Below are 26,484 nucleotides of genomic sequence, written 5' to 3' on the forward strand. Positions count from 1 at the left end.
CCTTTCTGTAAAGGAGACATTGACAAACACGCGTGTAATCAGAGGGGGGCTGTCAGGTAAGGTTGTCATATGAAAGTCTGCCTTACTCTGTTATCTTCTGTCATTTGTACAATGATTTCCTGAGTCTTCAGCAGAGAAGCTGGGATATTCCAGTAGAAATTTTTCAGACATGCAAATTTTAGTGGAATATGAATTAGAATAAATTCTTAATGGCCCAAGTTATTCCAAAATGGAACTGGAACATTCCTGGTTGTTGGAGCTAACAGGCTGATAAGCCTATGTTATTGCTTATATTGTAAAGGTGGGCATCTTCCAGGCAGTAAAGAATTCGTCTAGACCTTTTAAGAAACGATTCAGTGCCATGATTCTCAGGGTTAGGCTTATCCTCACCACGCACACATAAGGGATAACTGGCGTGGAAACCAACATGGGCTTAAATAGTTGGCCTACTACATATGACACGTGCAGAAAAAATGACCAGACTCAACTTTACGATGCTGCTTTAGAATCTTTGGCTTTCAAATACTGTAGACATTTCATGAAGCCAGCTATCACATTTTCTTATTGTAGAACGAAGAAAAGGATGCTTGCTTTAGTTGGACTGAAGTATTTTCAGCAGTTGGTTGAAGGGTTGTTTTCAGGATGGTAGAGCTGAAACTTTGCATTGTTGTCTGTCACTTCTGACAACTCTGTTGTCTATAGGGGGATCTGACAAACCTTGTGCACGGCAGTCACTGTTCTAAATACAGACTGGCGAGGATCCCGGGAACCAATGCATTTGTCGGCATTGTCAACGAAACGTGTGACTCTCTGGCCTTCTGTGCTTGTAGCATGGTGGACCGGCTCTGTCTCAACTGTCACCGGTAAAAATGGGACGGGTCATATTCTCTGTTTACCACACTACTGAATATTTTAACTGATGCCAACTGCAAAATAAACATGAAGTGTTCAGGTGTGTCCTAGAGGAAAGGAAAGTCCTGGTTACAAAAGCATTTAGAGCTGTGCTGTTCGTAGCATCCTTGTCCAAAGAACAATGGATTGAGGTCAATTGTGTATTTAAACCTTTAGTGATAACTTTTACTGTCCCTTTTAACTAGCTCATGGTGTCTTTATTTCATTTCCCTCAGTGTATGTACAATATATAGTTTATCAACCCTCTGCATAGTAACTTTCTTTTTCCTTTTCAGAATGGAACAAAATGAATGTGAATGTCCTTGTGAGTGCCCTCTAGAGGTCAATGAGTGCACTGGCAACCTCACCAATGCAGAGAACAGGTAAATTTAAAATGTGCGTGTGTGTGCATGTTTATAATGGGAGTCTTGTTTATAGATTTGTTTCGAGTTGGAAGTATAAGAAGGTGATTCATCCTAATGATGGAACTGTTCAGTGAGCCAGTTTTCAAACTCCATAGTGTCTTAAAATGAAGTCCACTTTCAGGTTTGAATATAAATGCTAAAAAATTTTTGAGTATATGTGCTACTTACAACAAATATGAGACTGTTACAAGCATTAACTAAGTGCCTAACATGTGTCAGATACTGTATGTCCAATAAGTCACTTAGTTTTCTTTCTTTCTTTTTTTTTTTTTTTTTTTTTACTTTATTTATTTTTGACTACGTTGGGTCTTCGTTGCAGCGTGTGGGCTTTCTCTAGTTGCAGCGAGCGGGGGCTACTCTTCATTTCGGTGCGTGGGCTTCTCATTGCAGTGGCTTCTCTTGTTGCAGAGCATGGGCTCTAGGCGCCCAGGCTTCAGGAGTTGTGGCTCAAGGGCTCTAGAGTGCAGGCTCAGGAGTTGTGGCACATGGGCTTAGTTGCTCCGTGGCATGTGGGGTCTTCCTGCACCAGGGCTCGAACCCATGTCCCCTGCATTGGCAGGCAGATTCTTAACCACTGCGCCACCAGGGAGGCCCTGTCACTTAGTTTTCAAATTAACCCTTTGATAAACATGTAGGAACATTTCACACACACAGATGCTCACCCATAATATAGCATTATTTATCTCAGTGACAGATTTTCAGGCCAGATTGGCCCAAGGTTTCGTAGAGCTAAGTGGCAAAGCCAGGATTCAAACCCAGATCTGTTTGACACTGTCAGGGGCCAAGGGCATGATGAGTTTGGAATATGGATGGTCTTGGTCCTAACCTTCAGACTTGCTCCTACGTAGAAACCCAAGCTGTGAAGTCCACCAGGAGCCAGTGACGTACACGGCCATTGACCCTGGCCTGCAGGAGGCTCTTCACCAGTGTGTCAACAGCAGGTGCAGTCAGAGGATGGAGAGTGGGTAAGCAGTGCCCGGTGCTGGTTTCACGTCAACATCATAGCTGCAGGAGCAGAACCTAGCAAAGAATAGGGACCGACAGCCTCCTTGAGCTGTCCAGGTGGTATTTATCATCCCCATTCTTGATGCTTTAAAAAGATGTACCAGTTTTTCAGATCCAGAACTGATTTTGATACGCCCTTTATCTACCAGGTTTAATGTTATCTGGTTTCCACTTGTTACAGCTATTTGGCACATGTACCATACCTTAGTAGCCTCATCTGTGGATGGGAAAGTTATTCTTGAAATAAGAGGAGTAAGAGAGGAAATGGCATGAAGAAGCAAGGGCAAGGGGGCAGGAACTCATGGGTTCTAGAAACAGAACCCAGCTCTATGTGTGATACATTGAAGCTCATCAATTCTTTCTTAGAAAGCAGATATGCTTTACAGGAGTGTTGAGAACTGAAAGCCACACGCTCCCTGCTCCCTCCCCCTCCTCCCTAGGGTGTTTGGGACTAAACAGCGGCACCTCCCCCTCCTCCCTAGGGTGTTTGGGACTAAACAACTGCAAGCTGCAGTTTGATTCAACAAAATTACTGGGTGAAAGGGGCAGCCAGTTTTACTTTCAGTATGTATTTTAGCAGAGGAATGGTAGGGCCTCAGATAGATTAATTCGGTGTGTTATGCAGTAACCCAAAGCCTGTTAAGCTTGAGAAACACTGTGTCAGAATGCACTCAACATGTTAAAAGTTCTAAGAAATTGGCAGCAAAGAAATCTGTTGAACTCATCCACTGTTTCCCCAACTTGTTTGATCAATTTTTCCTTCCTTCCTTTTTCTTTTTTTTTTTAATGACCATATACCTGGGGAGTGTTAGGCCAAAGTCTAACAAACCTTGGGGCCATGTGGTCTTTTAAGATGATTCTGAGTGACCCTGCACTAATCCATGATGTGTGGACTTCATGGTTTGATGCGTAGAGAGCGGTTCTGTTTCTCTCATCTCCAGGTTGTTGAGGGACATTAGACAGCTTTCCCGTGGCAGGCTATGGCTGTTCTCCTTTTATAAGGAAAGGAAATTCAGGCTCAAGGAGTTATAGCACTAGTGAGTCATGGAACCCCTGAGAGCTATCTGATGCCCAAGTCCATGTGCTCTCCCCTGCATGACACCGCTTTCTGGAATATTCAGCGTTGTCTTTCTGGCAGGGACTGCTTTGGTGTGCTGGATTGTGAATGGTGCATGGTAGACAGCGATGGCAAGACCCACTTGGACAAATCCTACTGTGCTCCCCAGAAAGAATGCTTCGGGGGGATCGTTGGAGCCAAAAGTCCCTATGTTGATGACATGGGAGCAATAGGTATGTTTTTGGGGAACCCAGAATAATTTGATTCTTGAAAACGTATTTTCTTGCCTCTATACTAGGACAGAGATCTTAAAATAATTCTCTACCCTACTTCCCTGATTTCTTTGCCAGTAGTTTTTAGTTGCAAAACCAAGGCAAATAATTACTTTCAAAGCTGGCTAGCTATACTGTGCAGAGTAAGCAGCCATCTTTCCTGCCAAATTTTGCAAGCCTGGAATTCATTCCCATAAAGCTTGTTCTGAGAAAAATCAGGCCTGATTTCTGAGCAGCTGAACTGTGGGGTTGTGTGAATGTGAATCCCAGCTGTCAGAAAGCACAGGGCTGGTGATGGGCAGAGTGACCCGTGCATATCGCTTTCCTGCTGCTACCTTCCCTCACAACTTTTGAAGGCAGAAATCTTACGGCTACAAATTAGTATTTAGGTCCTTGAGGTCGGCAAAAGCCAGAGCTATCCAGTGCAGTGGGGTGGCTTGGGGTGGGGGACAGGGACATTTTGGGGAGGAATACCATTGGGATTAGGCCCCAAGACCTCAAAAATACTACCTGCATACCCACCCTGAGATCTTCTCAGTGTCTTTCTGGAATTACCACAAGCTCCTCAAGCTTAGCTTGGCAAGTGAAAAGCCTTTAGTTAATGCCTTTTTTGACATCTCCCCACATTAGCCTGTCTGTGGAAGAAAAGCTTTTCCTATATGTGAGGAAGGGTTCTGAGCTCTCGTATGACTAGCGGACCAGGTTAGGACACGGTTGAAGTGACCTTGCTCCAAGAAGTCACTTTATATGCCCACCTGCAGTTTCCTGTCTGAAAAGTGCAAATAGTGTCTTAAAGGGAACCCAATAAGCTTTGAAATTTGATCCTTTCTGGAGGTCACGTGACTGAGCCACTGAAATAAATGACACCATGTAGAGTAAATATGTGCGAAGAGACCCACGTCGCCCTGCCTCCCCTCTGTACTAAGAGTAGCGCACAGCCCAGGGCTGGGCCCCTAGACTGGGCACTGCATGTTTAAGGGATCCTCAACCACGTGCTTATTTCACAAGTCCTTGCCAATTGTGTGCTCTGCAAGCAAGCAGCATTTCATCTGAGAACCAGAAATTAAAGGAAGCCCTGTTCCCACATCCCAGTGGGTCTTCTTTAAGGGATTCAAAGCTTAAAGCCGCCGTTCTTACATATCTTCACTAAACCCCTTCCCACTGCATTCCTTCCCATCTCACCCCCGTCCCCATCTCCTGCTACACTTGGGAAATCTTTATGAAGGACATCTGTTTGTTTATTTTAATGAAGGTGATGAGGTTGTCACATTGAACATGATTAAAAGTGCCCCTGTGGGTCCCGTGGCCGGAGGCATCATGGGCTGCATCATGGTCTTGGTCCTGGCCGTGTATGCATACCGTCATCAGATTCATCGCCGGAGTCATCAGCATATGTCTCCTCTTGCTGCCCAAGGTGAGCTCGAAAGGAATCCCAAAGCTCCCCCAGGAGGCAGCAGGCTCCCAGGGTTGTTCCAAGGCGAGAAGGACAGTAACCAGTTGTAAGCCTTTAAGCGACTGTAAGACCAGTGCTACATTTCCTGCTACTGTGGAGTAGATTCGGAGGTCCCCAAAGCCTGCTTTTCCCTCCTTTAGTTCACAGCTCATTCTTTAGGGCCTAAATCCTGCAAGCCCCATTTGATTCCCCAGAAAATCCCTAGATTATCTCTCTCCTTACACAAGCGTGAGCCCGCCATAGCTTGCCTGTGGAATAAGACAGTCAGGGGAGCTGGGATGCTGAGTGGGAAATTTTGTTCTTCGCTAAGCTCAGATATGCTGCCTTTGCTGTTCCGAAAAGACGGGCAGACCAAAGATACCTCAGGCCACTACTGGCAGGAACATGAATCTGTTCTATTGCAGCTATTACTATATTGTGTGAATGAACACACATTCAAAGGAATGATCACATCTCTTAAAACAGGATAAGGACTGTCCAACCTGCATAAGGACTTGAAGTCAGATACAAAATGATTAATTGGTAATTATGGCTTCCATATCAAGAGTTAAATGTGGTGTCTGTGCTCGTTTGCAAGGAACAAAACCATTTAACGACCATCCCCATCCTCCCTACAAACCCCTTGGGGTGTGTTACCCTGACCTCTGTGGAGATAAGACTCACTCGTCATTTTTCCTGGACTTGGTCAGGAGCCTGGCAGCCGTCATGATTAGTCGATGTTGGAATATTTCACTGTGGTCGCAATCCTGTCGGGGGATCATGGGATCGTGTTGCCTGATTTAGTAACTGAGCTGACCACAAAGCTCTTTCCTCTTGGTAAGGTTTGGTTTGACTGAGGGTGACTGCCCTCCAGTGTAACCTTAGGCCTGGCCTTTTCTAGCATTCTGTAGCACCATTTTATCAGCACAGTCAGCCGTGGTTTTAGACCCCTTCCTTCCCTTTCAGGTACTTGAGGAGAGGATTAAAGACCTGTTAGCCTCAATCAACATCTTTTCTCCTCTGTGTCCAGAAATCAATCTCAGGTGCCCCACTGGATTATTCACCTCTTGTTCTCTCTTCTGATTCCTGCTCCCTCCTCCTTTAAAAAAAAAAAATGAGATGGGGCATCAGTTCATTGATGGAGTGCTGTCATCCAGTCATCCAATGAACACTCTGCAGGGCATTAAAGTGGGTGATTTTGTTTGATTAAATAGTCATGTTTCTCTCTTTTGAATGATGGGTAGAAATGTCAGTGCGTATGTCCAACCTGGAGAATGACAGAGATGAAAGGGATGATGACGGCCATGAAGACAGAGGCATCAGTGAGTATCCAGGCTGCTTCCGTGCAGAACGTGGCAGCAGGAGCTAATCCAGAAAAAATGTGCTTTCTCGTAGTAAAGTTTAAGATGCTTTGGCATGATGGGGTTCTTTCTTTCCCCCATTTTCATTAGGAATAAGCGTAGGTATTTGCTTTGTTCTAGTACATCTCAAAAGATTTCAGGGTGTTCTTTGTTGCACTAAGTACTTTGGCCTAAAACACCTTACTCTTCCCTTTCTTTCTCCTCCTCATTACTTTCCAGTATAGCATTTTAGAAAGGGAGTCATCAGGCATGCATTTCTTTTAAATCCCTTAACTAATGAATACAACTCAGGGGGAAAAAAAAGAACATTTCTCTATCAAAAGAGAGCTCCATGTGTGTTGAGATACTTTGGCCTTCAACTATAGAGAGTATATCTCCTTGATGCATGTTGGAGATATGTCATTAGGGACCTCTTGCTGTCCCAGTCCTAAAACCAACTCCCCTAATCCTCAGAATTGTTGAAAAATGACTCATTCTAGCTCTGCAAGGAATAAGTCCCCCCATCACGTGAATGAGGCTACTTAGCGCAAATGTGCTTGATACCATAAAGATACTGGCCTAGGAGTGACTAACCGTCCTTGCCTTCCACAGTCAGCAATACTCGATTTATAGCTGCAGTCATCGAACGGCATGCACACAGTCCAGAAAGGAGGCGTCGCTACTGGGGTCGCTCAGGAACAGAAAGCGATCATGGTAAGAAGGTCTGGCTTCCTGCGCTCGAGGCCCTGAGGACCCTGGTGCGCTTGTGGGCCAGTGCTCACAAGTTATTTATGCATAAATAACCCTTCTCTCTCTTTCCCGTTCCATGCTCAGGTCAATTATTTTGACATAGTTTTCCAAATAGTTACATTCCAACATGAAACTTTTATAAGAGCCCCAGGAGAGCTTGGCTTATGGCTCAGCATTCCCAGGCATACGTGGGATGACCTCTGGGCGCACAGATTGCCTCCCGGGTTTTCTCCATGAATAAGCGTTCAGATCATCTCAATGGTACCTGCTTACCCATTCACTGAGAACCAGTGGTACCCCACGTGGTTCTCAGTGAATCGACTTAGTCATAGGTCCTGCTGCCCAGTGATGTTGGTTGGCAAACACCAGTATCGACAAGGGCTCTCTTGGCCACATACTCTCAGGGCCTGGCAAGAATCCATGCTGTCATCTGGCATCCCCTGCCCTGACCTCCTGCCTGGCCTGGAGCCCCAGGGAAGCCTTCACCAAAGAGACAACACTTACCCTGGGCCTTGAAGGATGATTAAAGAAAAGTGAGGGACAAAGGATATTAGAGGCAAAGGGACTGGTGTGTACAAAGTCATGGAGGTGCCTAAAGTGCCTGTAAGATGCTCGGGAAGGGTCGGGACTGAGTTGTGAAGAGACACTGGGTGCTAAGTGAGCTACCGATTATCAAGTCCACGGCTGTACCAACAGCATGGCCACCATGTACCTTCTCACCTTCCCAGTGCCCGTATGGCTTATTGTCACAGAGAACAGCAGATGTGTCCTACTGTCTAGGCATCCCTGCCACTGTTGCACAAAACTATAACAGAAGTGTACATCCTTTCCTGTAATTGTCAGATCTTTTTGTTTTTCATATAGCTGTTTAATTTTCCAGAAATCTTTCTTTTCTTCCCAGAATCAGGTCTTTTTTTAATGCATAAATAATGCATTTATGCTTTTTTTATTCTGCTTTCTCCACATCTACCCTGAAAAAAAAAACGTCTTCAAGCAGTGTGCTTCCACACCTGTGCTAAAAAATGCAGGAGTAGATATTCATCAAAGCAGCCAATGTGGCCTTTTACACGGCAGCCAGGTATTCAAACTCCCTTTGGAAAACAGGAGAAGCCAAAGGTCTGATTTTTAAATTGGGGACTCTTAATTTGGGCTCTGAATGACATTGTTCCCACCAACTAAATAGAAACTTTTGGTTTCTATGGAGAGTCAAAGCAGAACTTAAATTTCTCAGTTTCTTTGACTTTCTGCCTTTTTTCCAGAAAAACCTTTGAACCTGCATAAATTCATTCTGCCAGGCAGTTCTGTGTCTCTTCTCCTTTGAATAATAAAACAGGTTTGAGGCTACTAGAGTTCAACAGAAATAATTTCTTATTCAGCAGAAATACTGAATTCTTTCTCTCTCTCTCCCTCTCCGTCTCTCTCTCCCTCTCCCCACCCCCCTTTCCCCTGGTAGAAACCGCTTCAGTACAAAATTGGAATTCTGAGTGATGTTCTAATGTTCCATTAGCCCTCCCATCATCTTAGTAAAAATGGCATATGAAGCAACAGCTGAGATAAAAGGAATGGTGCGGTGTCAGCATCCAGAAGCCAAGGAATCTAGCTAAGGGCTTGCTTTCTTTCATTTTTCACAATAATTGGATCCCTGTTATCCCCAGAGTTTCTCATGCAGACAGAATGCAGCACCAGAAGAAGCGGAAGACATTGACATTCCACGTAATTCCAAAGGCATCACAAAGTCAGCAGCATTTAACCGAGTGTTGTCATATCCCTGAACCTGTATGGTGGGTCACTGAAAGTGGTGGTATCGAGCTAATGTCCCTGTGGTACCTAGAGGATAAACCATAGGTACACGTTAAACACGGAAATCTGATCTAGTTCTTTTGTGGCACACGACTTGCTCAAGCGTGTGTTCTCTTATTTGGTGAAGGTATCAGGCGGGCATCTGCTGTTTGCTTGGCAGAGAGGAAGGAGTTGGAGAAGGGAGCGGGATGGGCCTTATTTCTGCCAGGCAGCGTGGTCTAGAAGAGCTTATAAGACAGGTCAAGCAGAATTCACTTGGAATCCCACCTCTCCCCTTCTTTCCAGGTAGTGAGACCTTAGTGAAGCTACGTGGACCTCAGTTTCCTAATAATTAAAACGGGATTAGAAATTCCTCCCGGGTAAGGTTGTTGTGAGGATGAAGTGAGATAACACATGGCAGGCATGAGCTCAGAGCTGACCTCACCTCCATACCCACTCTGCCCTCAAGGAATTGATAATCCAGCACGAAACTGTAAATGCGTGCATGTATTCACAAGACTGATAAAAGGCTGAATGTGACAGCTTCCTTAAAGAAGTGGAACAAAGAAGAAGATGGGGAGAGAGTTCACTTTTATCTGCAAGTAAATCATGTAAGACCCTGGGGGGAGAGGGGACACACACAAAAGGAAACCTCAGAAGAATAAAATATATAAATGTATAAGGATGGAACAGACCAGACTTTCATGGTATGGTTCAGAGTGGTGATATTCCCAGAATTAAAACTAAATGTTACCCACCTAAACTTGGAGACTCCAGGCTGCATTTTTAACTAGAAATATTTCATGTGGCCAACAGAGTTTTGTATTTTAAAAGAACCTGATTTTTAATTTTTGTATCTTAAAAGAAAACTACTCAAAATAAGAATGGTGTCTGAAAAGTAGAATCATTTCTGTCAACGTTCTGACACCACGTAGAATGATTGTTTTCCAGCACTTGGCTATTAACTGTTACACTCTGCTTTGCCCATTATTTCTCTTGAAAATATCATATTCTAACCAATCAGTTGGCTTATTTTTAAGTTAAAAATCACCAGTATGTATTTGTTCCTTGTGAATCTGTGTTTTAGTTACCATCTCATTAGAAACATTACAAAGGTACGTTAAGCAACATTTTTTTCTTTGTAAAAGGGAATTTTTCCCCTAGCGAAGTAAATTCCAAAAGACTTAAAATGCAAATGCTGAACCTTGAAAATCTGGTCAAAAATTACATAGTGCACCACGAAACCATTTTTTAGAAGTGCAGAGATATTCTCCTGCAGTTACTCGCTGTGACCACAAAGGGGTGATGACCACAAAGGGGTGAGTGAGTCCCCAGAGGGACCTAACAGCCCTTGCCATCAAGAGGGTTTTAAGAACCGTCAGATAAATACATGAGCAGAATGAGAAAGAGCAAAAGCCTAATTTGACTCTTCTGTTCCTTTTGGATGCCAGGCCTCCTTCCTGAAGCCTGTTTCGCCTTGAAATTGGCTTTGCAGGAATTTCTCTGTATGCACCTTTGGATAGTAAAGAAGTCTTTCTTTGAAAGTATTTGTAAATGTCCTCTGTGTCTCAAATGGTGCTGCTTCCTGCATGAGTCAGAGACCGTGTCTGTCTTATGCATCACTGTTCCCAGCACTTCACAGAATTGCCTGGCACTGAGTAAACGCTCAGTTAATTTGCTAAGTGAGAGCACGTGTTTGGCTTTCTCCTGCTTCTCTGAAACATGCTACTCCCTCCCTCCAGATTTCCATGAATTACTGAGGTAAGAGGAAGCCTGAGTAAGTTACAGAGGGGTTGAGCAAGTAGTGTCCCACTGAGGAAATAAAACAGAATTGCCCCAGAGGGGTTCCCTTCGGAGGGGTCCCTGCTGGGATTCTCATCAGAAAGCACCAGGAGAAACGGGGCTGCCCCCGAGTTGCCTTGGGAATGGCTGCAAGGTCACCACCCACCTGGGCCTGTGACCAGCCAGGTTCAGAGCACCCCTGGACTCTAAGTCAGAACTCCAGGCAGGGCCCAGTGAATCCTAGAATGTCTTCATTATTAGATGAGACTGGTAAAATGTCACACCAGACAGAACCACAGATTGCTGAAAAACTTATGTGATTTTTTTTTTTTAAGCACATGCTTTGTGTAAGGCATAAGTCCTCGTACTTTAAGAAGGAGTTTGCTAATGGACAAGACAGCCCTATACTTTTTTGTAATATGGTAAAATCTAAGATAGGGATGTGCACAGATTACCGTTTAAACTCACAGAAGAGTCACCAGAACCCCTATAGGTTGGTATGACTGGGTGGGGTGGATGTTGGTTGGGAAGGTTTCCCAGAAAAGACCTTCAAACATAACGTGAAGCACAATAGCAAGATAAGGGAAGGTGGGCGGGTGAGACAGGCAGAAGGACCACTGTGAATTTTACACCATGAATGTGAAAATCAGCTGTCAGTTCCGATGGGTGCTTGTAAATGAGCAGTCAGGAAGGCATCCAGGAGGCAAGATGAAGACAGCCTAGCACTAAAGGTTGGCTAAAAATAATCGACACACTGAGATTTTGCTAAAATGTGTTTTCTAGTACTTTAGTCTCTTACGTGTAGAACATTTGTAACTGAGGTTTTAAAGCCTACGTTACATTCTAGACTTAGCACTACTGAAGCTGAGAATCTTGTTCTGGCTCCTGATCTCTTAATCTTGGGTAAAAAGGCATCACTATTCCTCCAGCAACTGAACCTAGAAACCTCAAGGATATTAACCCTCTTGGCATCTTCACCAGGAAGTCCATTTGGTCACCAGAGCCAGCCCTTCCCTGAACTTGAACAGCTGCTCGCTCCACTTAAACACAGCTAATGTCCCACTTCACGGCCTCGCCGTCTTCTTGGGCCGATGCTCAGTCCCCCGTCCTCTGAGCCTCAGATCCCTCCTTCCTTGTGGCCAGCCTCCTCACTGCCACAAGGGATCATCTTAAAGCACACGTTATGTTATTGCCATCTACCTTCCCCCTGCCCTTTGACCAGCCTTCCTGGTCTGGTCTCAGCCTGCCTGTCCAGCCTCATCTCTTGCTCTTTTCTCCTACACGTGAAGCTTTTCCCCATTCCTCAAATCCATGGAGCCTTTCAGTCTTCTGGTCTTTGAATATGCTCATCTCCCTGCCTGAAGTACCTTCCACCCCTTCCTTTACCTAGTGAACCCCTCTCTCCCGTGAGGGCCACCTTAAGTGTCGCTTCCTCCAGGAGCCTAAGCCAACTTCATCAGCTTTGGTATTCCTTTGTAATGCCTCTAGTTTCGCACCTGCGTTTCCCCTTCTTGACTGTGGGCTTCTCAGAAGCTGGGGCCTCACCTTACCCCTTTTTCTGTTGAACCCCTAGCCTGGCATCTGGCACCAAGAGGGCACTCAGTAATGATGGACACACAACAACGAACTCTCCTTCTTCTGTCCTGATTTATGGCCAACGTGCCTGTTTTTCTGGCTGGGTATCTCTACATACGTTATCCACAGACTCTCAAAATCAAGATGTGCAAAGACAAAATTCGTTTCCTTCCCTGAGACTCAGGATCTCGGAGTCACCCTCTCATCATCCTGACTGTAAGTTGCAGTCCTCTTTAACCATCCCTCACCCCCCAGCCCCCTACATCAAGTTGCTGAGGAACTACTACTGTTTCCACCCCAGAGCTGTCTGTCCAATCCCATAGTTTTAATTCAACAACTCTCAGCTGGGCTGTTGCAATAACCTCCTAACTGCCTCCCTCTCTCTCCTTTTTATTCAGCCACCAAACTGCCACCAGAACTCTCTCTTTTTTTTATATGTAAATCTATTTATTTATTTTTGGCTGCGTTGGATCTTCATTGTGCGCAGGCTTTCTCTAGTTGTGGCGAGCGGGGACTACTGTTCCTTGCGGTGCACGGGCTTCTCATTGAGGTGGCTTCTCTTCTTGTGGAGCACGGGCTCTGGGCACGTGGGCTTCAGTATTTGTGGCTCGCTGGCTCTAGAGCGCAGGCTCAGCAGTTGTGGCGCACGGGCTCAGTTGCTCCACGACATGTGGGATCTTCCCGGACCAGGGATCGAGCCCACGTTCCCTGCATTGGCAGGCAGATTCTTAACCACTGCAGCACCAGGGAAGTCCCAGAACTCTTTTTTTTTTTTTTAATACAGCAAGTTCTTATTAGTCATCAATTTTATACACATCAGTGTATACATGTCAATCCCAATCGCCCAATTCATCACACCACCACCACCACCCCCAGGCCGCTTTCCCCCCTTGGTGTCCATACGTTTGTCCTCTACATCTGTGTCTCAACTTCTGCCCTGCAAACCGGCTCATCTGTACCATTTTTCTAGGTTCCACATACATGCGTTAATATACGATATTTGTTTTACTCTTTCTGCCTTACTTCACTCTGTATGACAGTCTCTAGAACCATCCACGTCTCAACAAATGACTCAATTTCGTTCCTTTTTATGGCTGAGTAATATTCCATTGTATGTATGTACCACAACTTCTTTATCCATTCGTCTCTCGATGGACATTTAGGTTGCTTCCATGACCTGGCTATTGTAAACAGTGCTACAATAAACATTGGGGTGCATGTGTATTTTTGAATTATGTTTTTTTCTGGGTATATGCCCAGTAGAGGGATTGCTAGATCATATGGTAATTCTATTTTTAGTTTTTTAAGGAACCTCCGTACTGTTCTCCATAGTGGCTGTATCAATTAACATTCCCAGCAACAGTACAAGAGGGTTCCCTTTTCTCCACACCCTCTCCAACATTTGTTGTTCGTAGATTTTCTGATGATGCCCATTCTAACTGGTGTGCGGTGATACCTTATTGTAGTTTTGATTTGCATTTCTCTAATAATTAGTGATGTTGAGCAGCTTTTCATGTGCTTCTTGGCCATGTGTATGTCTTCTTTGGAGAAATGTCTATTTAGGTCTTCTGCCCATTTTTGGATTCGGTTGTTTGTTTCTTTAATATTGAGCTGCATGAGCTGTTTGGAGATTAATCCTTTGTCCATTGATTCGTTTGCAAATATTTTCTCCCATTCTGAGGGTTGTCTTTTCGTCTTGTTTATGGTTTCCTTTGCTGTGCAAAAGCTTTGAAGTTTCATTAGGTACCATTTGTTTATTTTTGTTTTTATTTCCATTGCTCTAGGAGGTGGATCAAAAAGGATCTTGCTGTGATTTATGTCAAAGAGTGTTCTTCCTATGTTTTCCTCTAAGAGTATTTTTTGTTTTGTTTTTTTAATATTTATTTTTGGTTGTGTTGGGTCTTCGTTTCTGTGCGAGGGCTTTCTCTAGTTGCAGCAAGTGAGGGGCACTCTTCATCACGGTGCACGGGCCTCTCACTGTCGTGGCCTCTCTTGTTGCAGAGCACAGGCTACAGATGCACAGGTTCAGTAGTTGTGGCTCATGGGCCTAGTTGCTCTGCGGCATGTGGGATCCTCCCAGACCAGGGCTCGAACCCATGTCCCCTGCACTGGCAGGCAAACTCTCAACCACTGCGCCACCAGGGAAGCCCCCTCTAAGAGTTTGATAGTGTCCGGTCTTACATTTAGGTCTCGAATCCATTTCGAGTTTATTTTTGTGTATGGTGTTAGGGAGTGTTCTAATTTCATTCTTTTACATGTAGCTGTCCAGTTTTTCCAGCACCACTTATTGAAGAGACTGTCTTTTCTCCATTGTATATCTTTGCCTCCTTTGTCATAGATTAGTTAACCATAGGTGCATGGGTTTATCTCTGGGCTTTCTATCTTGTTCCATTGACCTGTGTTTCTGTTTTTGTGCCCGTACCATATTGTCTTGATTACTGTAGCTTTGTAGTATAGTCTGAAGTCAGGGAGTCTGATTCCTCCAGCTCCGTTTCTTTCCCTCAAGACTGCTTTGGCTATTCAGGGTCTTTTGTGTCTCCATACAAATTTTAAGATTATTTGTTCTAGTTCTGTAAAAGTGCCATTGGTAATTTGATAGAGATTGCACTGAATCTGTAGATTGCTTTGGGTAGTATAGTCATTTTCACAATATTGATTCTTCCAATCCAAGAACATGGAATATCTCTCCATCTGTTGGTGTCATCTCTAATTTCTTTCATCAGTGTCTTATAGTTTTCTGCATACAGGTCTTTTGTCTCCCTAGGTAGGTTTATTCCTAGGTATTTTATTCTTTTTGTTGCAGTGGTAAATGGGAGTGTTTCCTTAATTTCTCTTTCAGATTTTTCATCATTAGTGTATAGGAATGCAAGAGATTTCTGTGCATTAATTTTGTATCCTGCAACTTTACCAAATGCATTGATTAGCTCTGGTAGTTTTCTGGTGGCATTTTTAGGATTGTCTATGTATAGTATCATGTCATCTGCAAACAGTGACAGTTTTACTTCTTCTTTTCCAATTTGTATTTCTTTTTCTTCTCTGATTGCCATGGCTAGGACTTCCAAAACTATGTTGAATAATAGTGGTGAGAGTGGACATCCTTGTCTTGTTCTTGATCTTAAAGGAAATGGTTTCAGTTTTTCACCATTGAGAATGATGTTTGCTGTGGGTTTGTCGTATATGGCCTTTATTACGTTCAGGTAGATTCCCTCTATGCCCACTTTCTGGAGAGTTTTTATCATAAATGGGTGTTGAATTTTGTCAAAATCTTTTCCTGCATCTATTGAGGTGACCATATGGTTTTTATTCTTCAGTTTGTTAATATGGTATATCCCATTGATTGATTTGCATGTACTGAAGAATCCTTGCATCCCTGGGATAAATCCCACTTGATCGTGGTGTATGATCCTTTTAATGTGTTGTTCGATTCTGTTTGCTAGTATTTTGTTGAGGATTTTTGCATCTCTATTCATCAATGATATTGGTCTGTAATTTTCTTTTTTTGTAGTATCTTTGTCTGGTTTTGGTATCAGGGTGATGGTGACCTCATAGAACAAGTTTTGGAGTGTTCCTTCCTCTGCAATTTTTTGTAAGAGTTTGAGAAGGATGGGTGTTAGCTCTTCTCTAAATATTTGGTAGAATTCACCTTGAGAAGCCATCTGGTCTTGGACTTTTGTTTGTTGGAAGATTTTTAATCACAGTTTCAATTTCATTACTTGTGATTGGTCTGTTCATATTTTCTATTTCTTCCTGGTTCTGTCTTGGAAGGTTATACTTTTCTAAGAATTTGTCCATTTCTTCCAGGTTGTCCATTTTATTGGCATTCTGTTGCTTGTAGTAGTCTCTTAGGATGCTTTGTATTTCTGCAGTGTCTGTTGTAACTTCTCCTTTTTCATTTCTAATTTTATTGATTTGAGTCCTCTCCCTCTTTTTCTTGATGAGTCTGGCTAATGGTTTAACAATTTTGTTTATCTTCTCAAAGAACCAGCTTTTAGTTTTATTGATCTTTGCTATTGTTTTCTTTGTTTCTATTTCATTTATTTCTGCTCTCATCTTTATGATTGCTTTCCTTCTGCTGTCTTTGGGTTTTGTTTGTTCTTCTTTCTCTAGTTCCTTTAGGTGTAAGTTTAGATTGTTTACGTGAGATTTTTCTTGTTTCTTGAGGTAGGCTTGTATAGCTATAAACTTTGCTCTTAGAACTGCTTTCACTGCATCCCAGAGGTTTTTGAACGTCGTGTTTTCATAGTCATTTGTCTTTAGGTATTTTTTGATTTCCTCTTTGATTTCTTCAGTGATCTCTTGGTTATTTAGTAACGTATTGTTTAGACTCATGTGTTTGTGTTTTTTACATTTTTTTCCCTGTAATTCATTTCTAATCTCATAGCGTTGTGGTCAGAAAAGATGCTTGATATGGTTTCAGTTTTCTTAAATTTACTTAGGCTTGATTTGTGACCCAAGATGTGATCTATCCTGGAGAATGTTCTGTGCGCTCTTGAGAAGAAAGTGTAATCTGCTGTTTTGGGATGGAATGTCCTGTAAATATCAATTAAATCTATCTGGTCTATTGTGTCATTTAAAGCTTCTGTTTCTTTATTTTCATTTTGGATGATCTGTCCATTGGTGTAAGTGAGGTGTTAAAGTCCCCCACTATTAGTGTGTTACTGTCGATTTCCTCTTTTATAGCTGTTAGCAGTTGCCTTATGTATTGAGGTGCTCCTGTGTTGGGTGCATATATATTTATAATTGTTATATCTTCTTCTTGGATTGATCCCTTGATCATTACGTAGTGTCCTTCCTTGTCTCTTGTAACATTCTTTATTTTAAAGTCTATTTTATCTGATATGAGTATAGCTACTCCAGCTTTCTTTTGATTTCCATTTGCATGGAATATCTTTTTCCATCCCCTCACTTTCAGTGTGTATGTGTCCCTAGGTCTGAAGTGGGTCTCTTGTAGACAGCATATATATGGGTCTTGCTTTTGTATCCATTCAGCAAGCCTGTGTCTTTTGGTTGGAGCATTTAATCCATTCACGTTTAAGGTAGTCATCGATATGTATGTTCCTATGACCATTTTCTTCATTGTTTTGGGTTTGTTTTTGTAGGTCCTTTTCTTCTCTTGTGTTTCCCACAAGATTTGTTGTAGAGCTGGTTTGGTGGTGCTGAATTCTCTTAGCTTTCGCTTGTCTGTAAAGCTTTTGATTTCTCCATCGAATCTGAATGAGATCCTTGCCGGGTAGAGTGATCTTGGTTGTAGGTTCTTCCCTTTCATCACTTTAAGTATATCATGCCACTCCCTTCTGGCTTGTAGAGTTTCTGCTGGGAAATCAGCTGTTAACCTTATGGGAGTTCCCTTGTATATTATTTGTCATTTTTCCCTTGCTGCTTTTAATAATTTTTCTTTGTCTTTAATTTTTGCCAATTTGATTACTATGTGTCTCGGCGTGTTTCTCCTTGGGTTTATCCTGTATGGGACTCGCTGTGCTTCCTGGACTTGGGTGGCTATTTCCTTTCCCATGTTAGGGAAGTTTTCGACTATAATCTCTTCAGATATTTTCCCTGGTCCTTTCTCTCTCTCTTCTCCTTCTGGGACCCCTATAATGCGAATGTTGTTGCATTTAGTGTTGTCCCAGAGGTCTCTTAGGCTGTCTTCGTTTCTTTTCATTCTTTTTTCTTTATTCTGTTCAGCAGCAGTGAATTCCACCATTCTGTCTTCCAGGTCACTTATCCGTTCTTCTGCCTCAGTTATTCTGCTATTGATTCCTTCTAGTGTAGTTTTCATTTCAGTTATGTATTGTTCGTCTCTGTTTGTTTGTTACCTTAATTCTTCTAGGTCTTTGTTAAACATTTCTTGCATCTTCTCAATCTTTGCCTCCATTCTTTTTCCGAGGTTCTGGATCATCTTCACTATCATTATTCTGAATTCTTTTTCTGGAAGGTTGCCTATCTCCACTTCATTTAGTTGTTTTTCTGGGGTTTTATCTTGTTCCTTCAACTGGTACATAGCCCTCTGCCTTTTCATCTTGTCTATCTTTCTGTGAATGTGGTTTTTGTTCCACAGGCTGCAGGATTGTAGTTCTTGCTTCTGCTGTCTGCCCTCTGGTGGATGAGGCTATCTAAGAGGTTTGTGTAAGTTTCCTGATGGGAGGGAGTCCAGAACTCTCTTTTTAAAATACAGAAATGATCGTGCCATTTTTCTGGTCTGCTCAAAACCTTGTATGTTCAAGTCTCTCCTCCATCTACCTGCTAGCACTCATCCTAGCCACATGGTGTAAAAATAGCCTTGTGTTTCTACACCTCTTGGCCATACTCGTCTGTTCCTTTACTCCTAGCCACTTCACCAAACTCCTACTCATCCATTTAAGCCCAACTAAAGTATGAGTCCTCCTGTGATGCTTTCCCAGTCCCCCAGCCAGAATTAGTTAAACCCTCTGCTGGATTTCAATTAAACCTCCATTATAGCACTTACCATTATCTGTGCTAGAATAAGCCTAATTTTGTAAATATGTGTCTCTTACTCAGTGGTGAAATCCTTAAGGAAAAGGGACATCTCTTATTCGTGTTTCATAGTCTCTCCTTTCAGCCTCCTGATGGTCTTCGATAAATGAATAATTGAACTGAGCTATGCTTGTACTTGTTTTATTTCTCAAGCACTAGTGTATCAGCTCCTTGTGCAGGGATCAGGTTTTCGTCTCCGGGTCTCCTGCAGTGCCCAACACAGTGTCTTATACATAGTAGGTGCCTGATAAATATTTGTTGAGTGGGACTGAAAGAATTATGTTGTTTGAACAACATTTCATTGAGGACTGAGAATTGCCTTTCTCATTTTTGCACGAAGCATAACATTTTCAACCACAAACTATTCCTGCTTGGTTAGCATGCAGGCACGTCAGTTTTGCAGCCATGGATGTGAGTAGCGCTACCCACGGGTGAGTGCTGATTGATGCTAACTGTAGATGCAGCGGAAATATTAATGAGCTGTCACTTCTCAAAATTCTTAAAGGGGATTTTTTTTTTTTTTGCAATATTTAAAAACATGCCAAGGTTCTTGGAATGAAATCCTTTGATCAGCAAGGGCATTTTCTTTTGAAACATATATTACTTAGAATACCAAAAGAAATTAATCTTTAAATATAGTGAACCAGCTTACACAGAGAATAGCTGATTCTTTTGCTAGTTGCTATGAATGTATGCAGAGTTAGTGTTTTGTTAGGGGCTGGAACTCAGGCAAGTTCATTAACCTCTCTGATCATCATTTCCCTCACCTGTAAAATGGACGTTAAAATATGTGACTTGTTGGTGTGTAGGGATTACGTGACACCAGGGCTGCCATGGTGGCAGCTGTCTTTTGTTCTTACTGTGGCCTCACATTCAGGCATTTTGAAGCTCAGCTTCCCCCCACCAGCCCCCAACTGATCTGAGTCCTGTTAGGATCTTTGTCTTGAAGCTGTTTGTTTTTTCCCCTCAAAAATAAAAAATAGCCTTAATCTTATCTGAGGGAATAGTGTAGGAGGATATTTCCCGAAATGTCAGTTGTGGGGTCTATGGATCAGAAAGGATTGGGGTGATTTTTGGTTTGGTTTTGTTGGTTTGGGCATTTGGGAAAAGGGTTGTTGTTCATATTGTCTAAAATGATTGTGTATTTATGGTGTAATTGCTTTAAGGCAAGAGCTAACAAAAGATCTCTTTAAAAATAAGTCACTTGGAGGTCTGCTGACAGTCTGCAAACATTGACACTTATGTAACACAAAGGTAGGAGCGCCTCCCAGTGCCCCAGAAATCTGCAGTGACGTCTCCTCCCTGCATCTGGAAGCTCTCAGCCGCCTGTTTGTTGTGTTCATCTTCTAGGTTACAGCACCATGAGCCCACAGGAAGACAGTGAAAACCCTCCGTGCACCAACGACCCCTTGTCGGCCGGGGTGGACGTGGGAAACCACGATGAAGACTTGGAGTTGGACACCCCACCTCAGACTGCTGCCCTTCTAAGTCACAAGTTCCACCACTACCGCCTTCACCACCCCACGCTGCATCACAGCCACCACCTGCAGGCGGCCGTGACCGTACACACTGTCGACGCAGAATGCTAACCTCCTCACCTCCATCAGAAGATGAGATCTGGGAGATATGGAATGTTCTGGAGGGAGAAAGAGCCAGCATCAAATCCACTTCTGTCTGTGCTCTGTCTAGAGTCATTTAACTCGTTTTCCTGCCTGTTAATATATTTCAAAACAAGAGAAACAACGACAGAATCACATTTGTGAAGATGCGAGGCTGGTTGTGAAATGGAGGGGAAATAAGTCTGATTAATGAACCTGCCATAATACCAACGGAATGAACAGAAGCAAACCTCTAAACAGAGATGGAACCTACAAGTGAAACATTGGCAGCCTTGGTTAAGCTGAGCCAGGGGAATGTTCCGAGGAGCCCGAAACATTTGGCTCTCCTTAACTGGAAGAGAGAAAAATATGCTCCAGCGGAGACTGGGAACGTGGCACATGCAGAGAGAAACGTGTGCTTTGAAGATTTCACCTGGTTTCTTAGCGGTACCTAGATACCACAGTTGCTGTATGGAACTCATGTTAAGCTCTAAATGATGCATCTCAAAATTTCTAAGTAAAGGATTATTTTTCTACTATTTATTGAACTTTCAAACATTCTCAAACTTTGGGGGAAAGAAAAGGAAACACATGAGAAATTTTCACCAGTTATCCCTAGCTGTTTTGTGTATAATGAAGTGGTTCTTTGATTAAGAAGTTTTAGATCTTATTTAACTGATACCATCCCACTGCCTCACTCCACAAAAATGGGGAAATGAAGAAATCTTTCTCTCTGACTTGTTTACATACATTTTCTTTAGAACATCATTTCACGGAAATAGATCTTGATTTGCAATGCAGTATTCTTTTCTGTGTTTGACAGAGGTGGTGACAGAGGTGGGGGGGTGGGCAGAGGAATCCAGGAAGCTTTCAAAGAAATATTATGTTTCTTTTGAACTAATTTCCATTTCCCATACAGTGCTTTCCTTAGGTTTCTACGAAACCTAATATTACACCCCCAGCCTTTCAGCTAAAGGAGGGTTGGATTTATTCTCCTTGTTTTAGAGACTATAAATTTTTTAATGTCCCATTTTGATTCTGAGAATATGGAACGCATAAAGGAAGAAGTTTTTCAAATTCAAAATTTTGATTCCAAAATAAAGATTTCTTTTGAAATCATAGTTTAAAGCTGCTGCCAGTCCTCCAAGAAGATACCCACCAAACTGCTTTGTGATGTATACAGAGGGTGATCAAATCTGGCTAATACAACATGGGGCATTGTAATTTTAAAGTAGTGTTCTAATTACAGTGATGTATTTTAGATTCACATTTTGTGATCCAAATATGTTATAAAGACATTCTTGCACCGTGTGTGTGGTAAATCTCCGTTTATATGTAGTTGGAAAAAATTCACTGAATAATGTTTTAATGATAGGGTATTACGATATAATGTAAAAAAAAATAAAAGTGGTTCTTCAGCAGTACAGAAAGTCAACTATATGTGTGCTATCAGGAAACCTCTTCATACTGTGTATAAAATTGCAGTCTAGTGAAATAAACTGTATGAACGGACAGTCTTAGTGGCTATAGTGATTTGTTGTTAATGGACCACTTCTTGTGCCTCAAGGCAGATTACACTTTGTAACCTAGCAGATAAGTTGCCAAACTGAAAGTAGGCTTCCTTTCAGTGCCACAGTCAACTTCAGGGGCTTCCTGACCATCTTGACTATGCAAAGAAATTTAAGACTCTAATGGGATGAAATCAAAAGCAAATAAAATGTGTGGATCATAGCTCCCCCTTTCTGAGCATCTAAATTAGTGTCATATATAATAAATAAATGGCTGTTCTCTAACTGCTGGAGGGAATGAATGACTTTCCTGTCTTCCCAGAATATCAAACCTCTCCATGGAACACTGGGGTCATTTCTCAAGTTGAGAGTCTTTGTGTTATGACACTAGCCTCTTGATGGAGGGGAACCTGGTTGTTTTCAAGAAAAGAATCACAAAACTAAGAGCTTAAAAAATAAAATACGGACAGCCTACTCAAAGACAATGAGAGAAATGTATTTTGTGTCTTTTGTGATAAGAATCTCTCCCCATCCTGAACTTTCAGGGAAAGTGATTGAATACTTATACGGGAATAAGAATATAACCAAGTTTTGCAGTTCCTGGAGAATATGACATACAGCTTTGTGCAGTTTGGGTTGAAGTTTTGATCTGCTAAGTTACCTTTTGTCTTCTTCCCCAAGCATTGCATATAATGTTGTTTAGACATTTCTTGTTTGTGCTCTTGTTGTTATTTAAAAGGAAAAATATGGTTTTGGAAACGTTTCATCATGGCAATCAATATTGGCTCCTTTTGCCCCGCAGATTACATTGCTTGTTTGTTTTTGTTTGTTTTCTTTTTTTTGTTTAAGTAATTTTTATTGCCGTATAGTTGATTTACAATTTTGTGTGAGTTTCTGCTGTACAGCAAAGTCAATCAGTTATAATATACATATATACACTCTTTTTTAGATTCTATTCCCATATAGGTCATTACAGAGTATTGAGTAGAGTTCCCTGTGCTATACAGTAGTTTCTTATTAGTTATCTATTTTACATATAGTAATGTGTATATGTCAATCCCAATCTCCCAATTTATCCCTCCTCCCCCTTTCCCCCTTGGTAGCCATAAGTTTGTTTTCTACATCTGTGATGCTATTTCTGTTTTGTAAATAGGTTCCTTTGTACCATTTTTTTTTGGTTCCACATATAAGCGATATCATATTATATTTGTCTTTCTCTGACTTCACTCAGTATGACAATCTCTAGGTCATCCATGTCGCTGCAAATGGCATTATTTCTTTGTTTTTTATGGCCGGGTAATATTCCATTGTGTATATGTACCTCATCTTCTTTATTCATTCTTCCGTCGATGGGCATTTAGGTTGCTTCCATGTCTTGGCTATTGTAAATAGTGCTGCAATGAACATTGGGGTGCATGTATCCTTTCAAACCAAGTTTTTCTCCAGATGTATGCCCAGGAGTGGGATTGCTGGATCATATGGTAGCTCTACTTTTAGTTTTTTAAGGAATCTCCTTACTGTTCTCCATAGTGACTCTACCAATTTACATTCCCACTAGCAGTGCAAGAGGATTCCCTTTTCTCCACACCCTCTCCAGCATTTATTGTAGGTTTTTTGATGATGGCCATTCTGACCAGTGTGAGGTGATACCTCATTGTAGTTTTTTGGGTTTGTTTTTTTTTTTTAGGTAAATTAAAGCTATTGTGTCTTTATTTTTAGCATTTTTTTAATCTTTATTTTTTTTAACATCTTAATTGCTTTACAATGGTGTGTTAGTTTCTGCTTTTTACAAAGTGAATCAGACAGCTTGCGTCTCCCTCCCATCCTCCCTATCCCACCCCTCTAGGTGGTCACAAAGCATCTAGCTGATCTCCCTGTGCTGTGCGGCTGCTTCCCACTAGCTGTCTATTTTACATTTGGTAGTGTATATATGTACATGCCACTCACTCACTTCATCCCAGCTTACCCTTCCCCCTCCCCATGTCCTCAAGTCCCTTCTCTACGTCTGCATCTTTATTCCTGTCCTGCCCCTAGGTTCTGGAGAACCGTTTTGTTTTTTTTTTTTAGATTCCATATATATGTGTTAGCATACGGTATTTGTTTTTCTCTTTCTGACTTACTTCACTGTATGAAAGACTCTAGGTCCATCCACCTCACTACAAATAACTCAATTTCATTTCTTTTTATGGCTGAGTAATATTCCATTGTATATATGTACCACATCTTCTTTATCCATTTGTCTGTCGATGGACACTTAGGTTGCTTCCAGGTCCTGGCTATTGTAAATAGAACTGCAATGAACATTATGGTACATGACTCTTTTTGAATTATGGTTTTCTCTGGGTATATGCTTAGTAGAGTGGTTGCTGGGTGGTTTGGTAGTTCTATTTTTAGCTTTTTAAGGAACCTGCATACTGTTCTCCATAGTGGCTGTATCAATTTACATTCCCACCAACAGTGCAAGAGGGTTCCCTTTTCCCCACACCCTCTCCAGCATTTATTGTTTGTGGATTTTTTGATGATGGCCATTCTGACCGGTGTGAGGTGATACCTCATTGTAGTTTTGATTTGTATTTCTCTAATAATTAGTGATGTTGAGCATCTTTTCATGTGCCTCTTGGCCATCTGTATGTCTTTTTTTTTTTTTTAAGATTTTTATTTTAGCCACTCCATGCGACATGCGGGATCTTAGTTCCCCAACCAGGGATCAAAGCTGTACCCCCTGCAGTGGAAGCACAGAATCTTAATCACTGGACCACCAGGGAAGTCCCTATCTGTATGTCTTCTTTGGAGAAATGTCTATTTAGATCTTCCGCCCATTTTTTGATTGGGTTGTTTGTTTTTTTAATATTGAGCTGCATGAGCCATTTGTATATTTTGAAGACCAATTCCTTGTTGGTCACTTCGTTTGCAAATATATTCTCCCATTCTATGTGTTGTTACATTGCTTGTTAAACAAGTCTCTTCTGTCATCCTGGAGGGGGATCCCATCAATGCCTTTCACTCACTAAGGCCTCTTACCACCTGTAGCCAACCTTGCTTATCAGTGCAGACAAGTACCAAGAGCTAAGGGTGTTCCAGGTCATTTTATACAGCTAGACAAGGAAATTTCCTATTTGTGCCCCCAACAAAACAGGGTTCAGACTCACACTAGTTCTTGTGGCAGACATTCATCTGCTTTTTGGATACATTTATTTTAGAAATTTTGGAAAATGTGTGGTAGTTTTTCTTCCTCCACTTCTTGATTGAATTTGAATGTTCAACTAAACTTCATTAATGTTTTTTATTTGAAAGACTTTGTCCAGTTTACTCAGACAGGCTTATTTTGCCTGTTAGAGTGACTGGTATGTGAAAAGAAGTCCTGGAAGGTCACTTAAGCTCATTTCTCTGTGGCAATGGCCTGCTGTAGTGATTACATTTTTTAGAATGTATATCTGCTAGAATAATCGAACACAGCGTCCTAGAGGCATCTGTGTCCTCTGTGGACAGAGGAGTGGTAATTTTCCTGGCTGAAATCCAATGCCATATTCAGAATTCTTTTGAGTTTTTCAGTAAAAAAGTTGGAAGACGTATTTCTGTGACTGTTACTTATAACTGTATAAGATGCTTTGTTTAATAGCCAAGGTGGGTGTATATCAAAATATGTAGATATATAGACATCTGAGATTTTCCTGGTTTTCCTCCAACCTCCCTCTTCAGTCCTAAACTGCTCATTAAGCCTCTTCATCCCTTAATTCAGTGTTTCTTAACTTTTTAAGAATTCATTATTGTCCCCCTCCTAAAAAGAAAATTTTGATTTAATTAAAATTCACCCTAACAAGAGAAATTAAACACTAGAGGGTAGAGGGTAAGATTTGTCATGGCTTTGGAGAGCTACAAACTATTGTAATAGCTGATTTCTTTTCCTCCCCTGAGAATCAGTTTTCAGCACTTCGTGGGCAGTATCTACCCCATTTGAGGATGTGTGCCTTATAATTCTGTCCTCAGCCCCCTTTTCAGTACTTCTTGGGAAGGTAGAGCATTGAAGTGAAAGCAAGGGGGCCTGGGACTCTGATCCCAAACTCAGAACTGTCTTGGACTTCCTCATCTCCCTCTCATTTCACATCTGGTCAATTGCCAAGTCCAAAGTCTTTGAGCAAACAATATCACTCACCTTCATCCATCCCTTTACTTTTTTTGTGACTGATTTGTAAGCCATCTATATATATCCACTGAATCGGTAACCTCTAAACTGGCTCCTAGACTCTCTTCTCCAATTTTTCTTTCATTCAACAAGTATTCCCTGGGTTCCTACCACACATCCGGCACTGCCCTAGGAGCGAGTATACAGGAAGGAATTAAACAGCGATCCCTTCTCACACTGCACGTGGAGATGTCAGTGGATAATGGGGCTGGGTCCGGTGTTTATCCCACTCTTCCTCCATTATTAAGCAGTGAATGTGACTCCAAGAACTGGCCTAAATCATAGCGTTGGATTTCCTGTTAATCCCACTGCAATCATAATAAACTCATCCTACGTATTTAGTCATAATCTTAGACTTAAGGCAACCAACATAAGGCATTCCTCCAGCACAAGGG

General features: G+C 42.0%; 1 protein-coding gene across 2 annotated transcripts in view; it reads left to right on the forward strand.

Annotated features, from left to right (window-relative positions):
• CACHD1 (cache domain containing 1) overlaps positions 1 to 21,904 on the forward strand; it is a 217,345-nt gene extending 195,441 nt beyond the window's left edge. The window contains exons 20-27 of one of the 2 annotated variants that reach the window (XM_027113978.1): positions 703 to 863; positions 1,188 to 1,274; positions 2,165 to 2,281; positions 3,460 to 3,611; positions 4,903 to 5,064; positions 6,327 to 6,404; positions 7,035 to 7,136; positions 20,151 to 21,904. In XM_027113978.1, coding sequence (XP_026969779.1) covers positions 703 to 863; positions 1,188 to 1,274; positions 2,165 to 2,281; positions 3,460 to 3,611; positions 4,903 to 5,064; positions 6,327 to 6,404; positions 7,035 to 7,136; positions 20,151 to 20,389 — 1,098 coding nt within the window. In that variant the 3' untranslated portion in view covers positions 20,390 to 21,904. The remainder of the gene's footprint in view (positions 1 to 702; positions 864 to 1,187; positions 1,275 to 2,164; positions 2,282 to 3,459; positions 3,612 to 4,902; positions 5,065 to 6,326; positions 6,405 to 7,034; positions 7,137 to 20,150) is intronic. The other variant, XM_027113979.1, reaches the window with a different exon arrangement.
• The last annotated feature ends 4,580 nt before the right edge of the window (positions 21,905 to 26,484 follow it).

The sequence above is a fragment of the Aethalodelphis obliquidens genome, unplaced genomic scaffold, assembly GCF_003676395.1.
Source record: "Aethalodelphis obliquidens isolate GAN/ISIS:26980383/991018 unplaced genomic scaffold, ASM367639v1 scaffold13, whole genome shotgun sequence".
Lineage (NCBI taxonomy): Eukaryota > Metazoa > Chordata > Mammalia > Artiodactyla > Delphinidae > Aethalodelphis > Aethalodelphis obliquidens.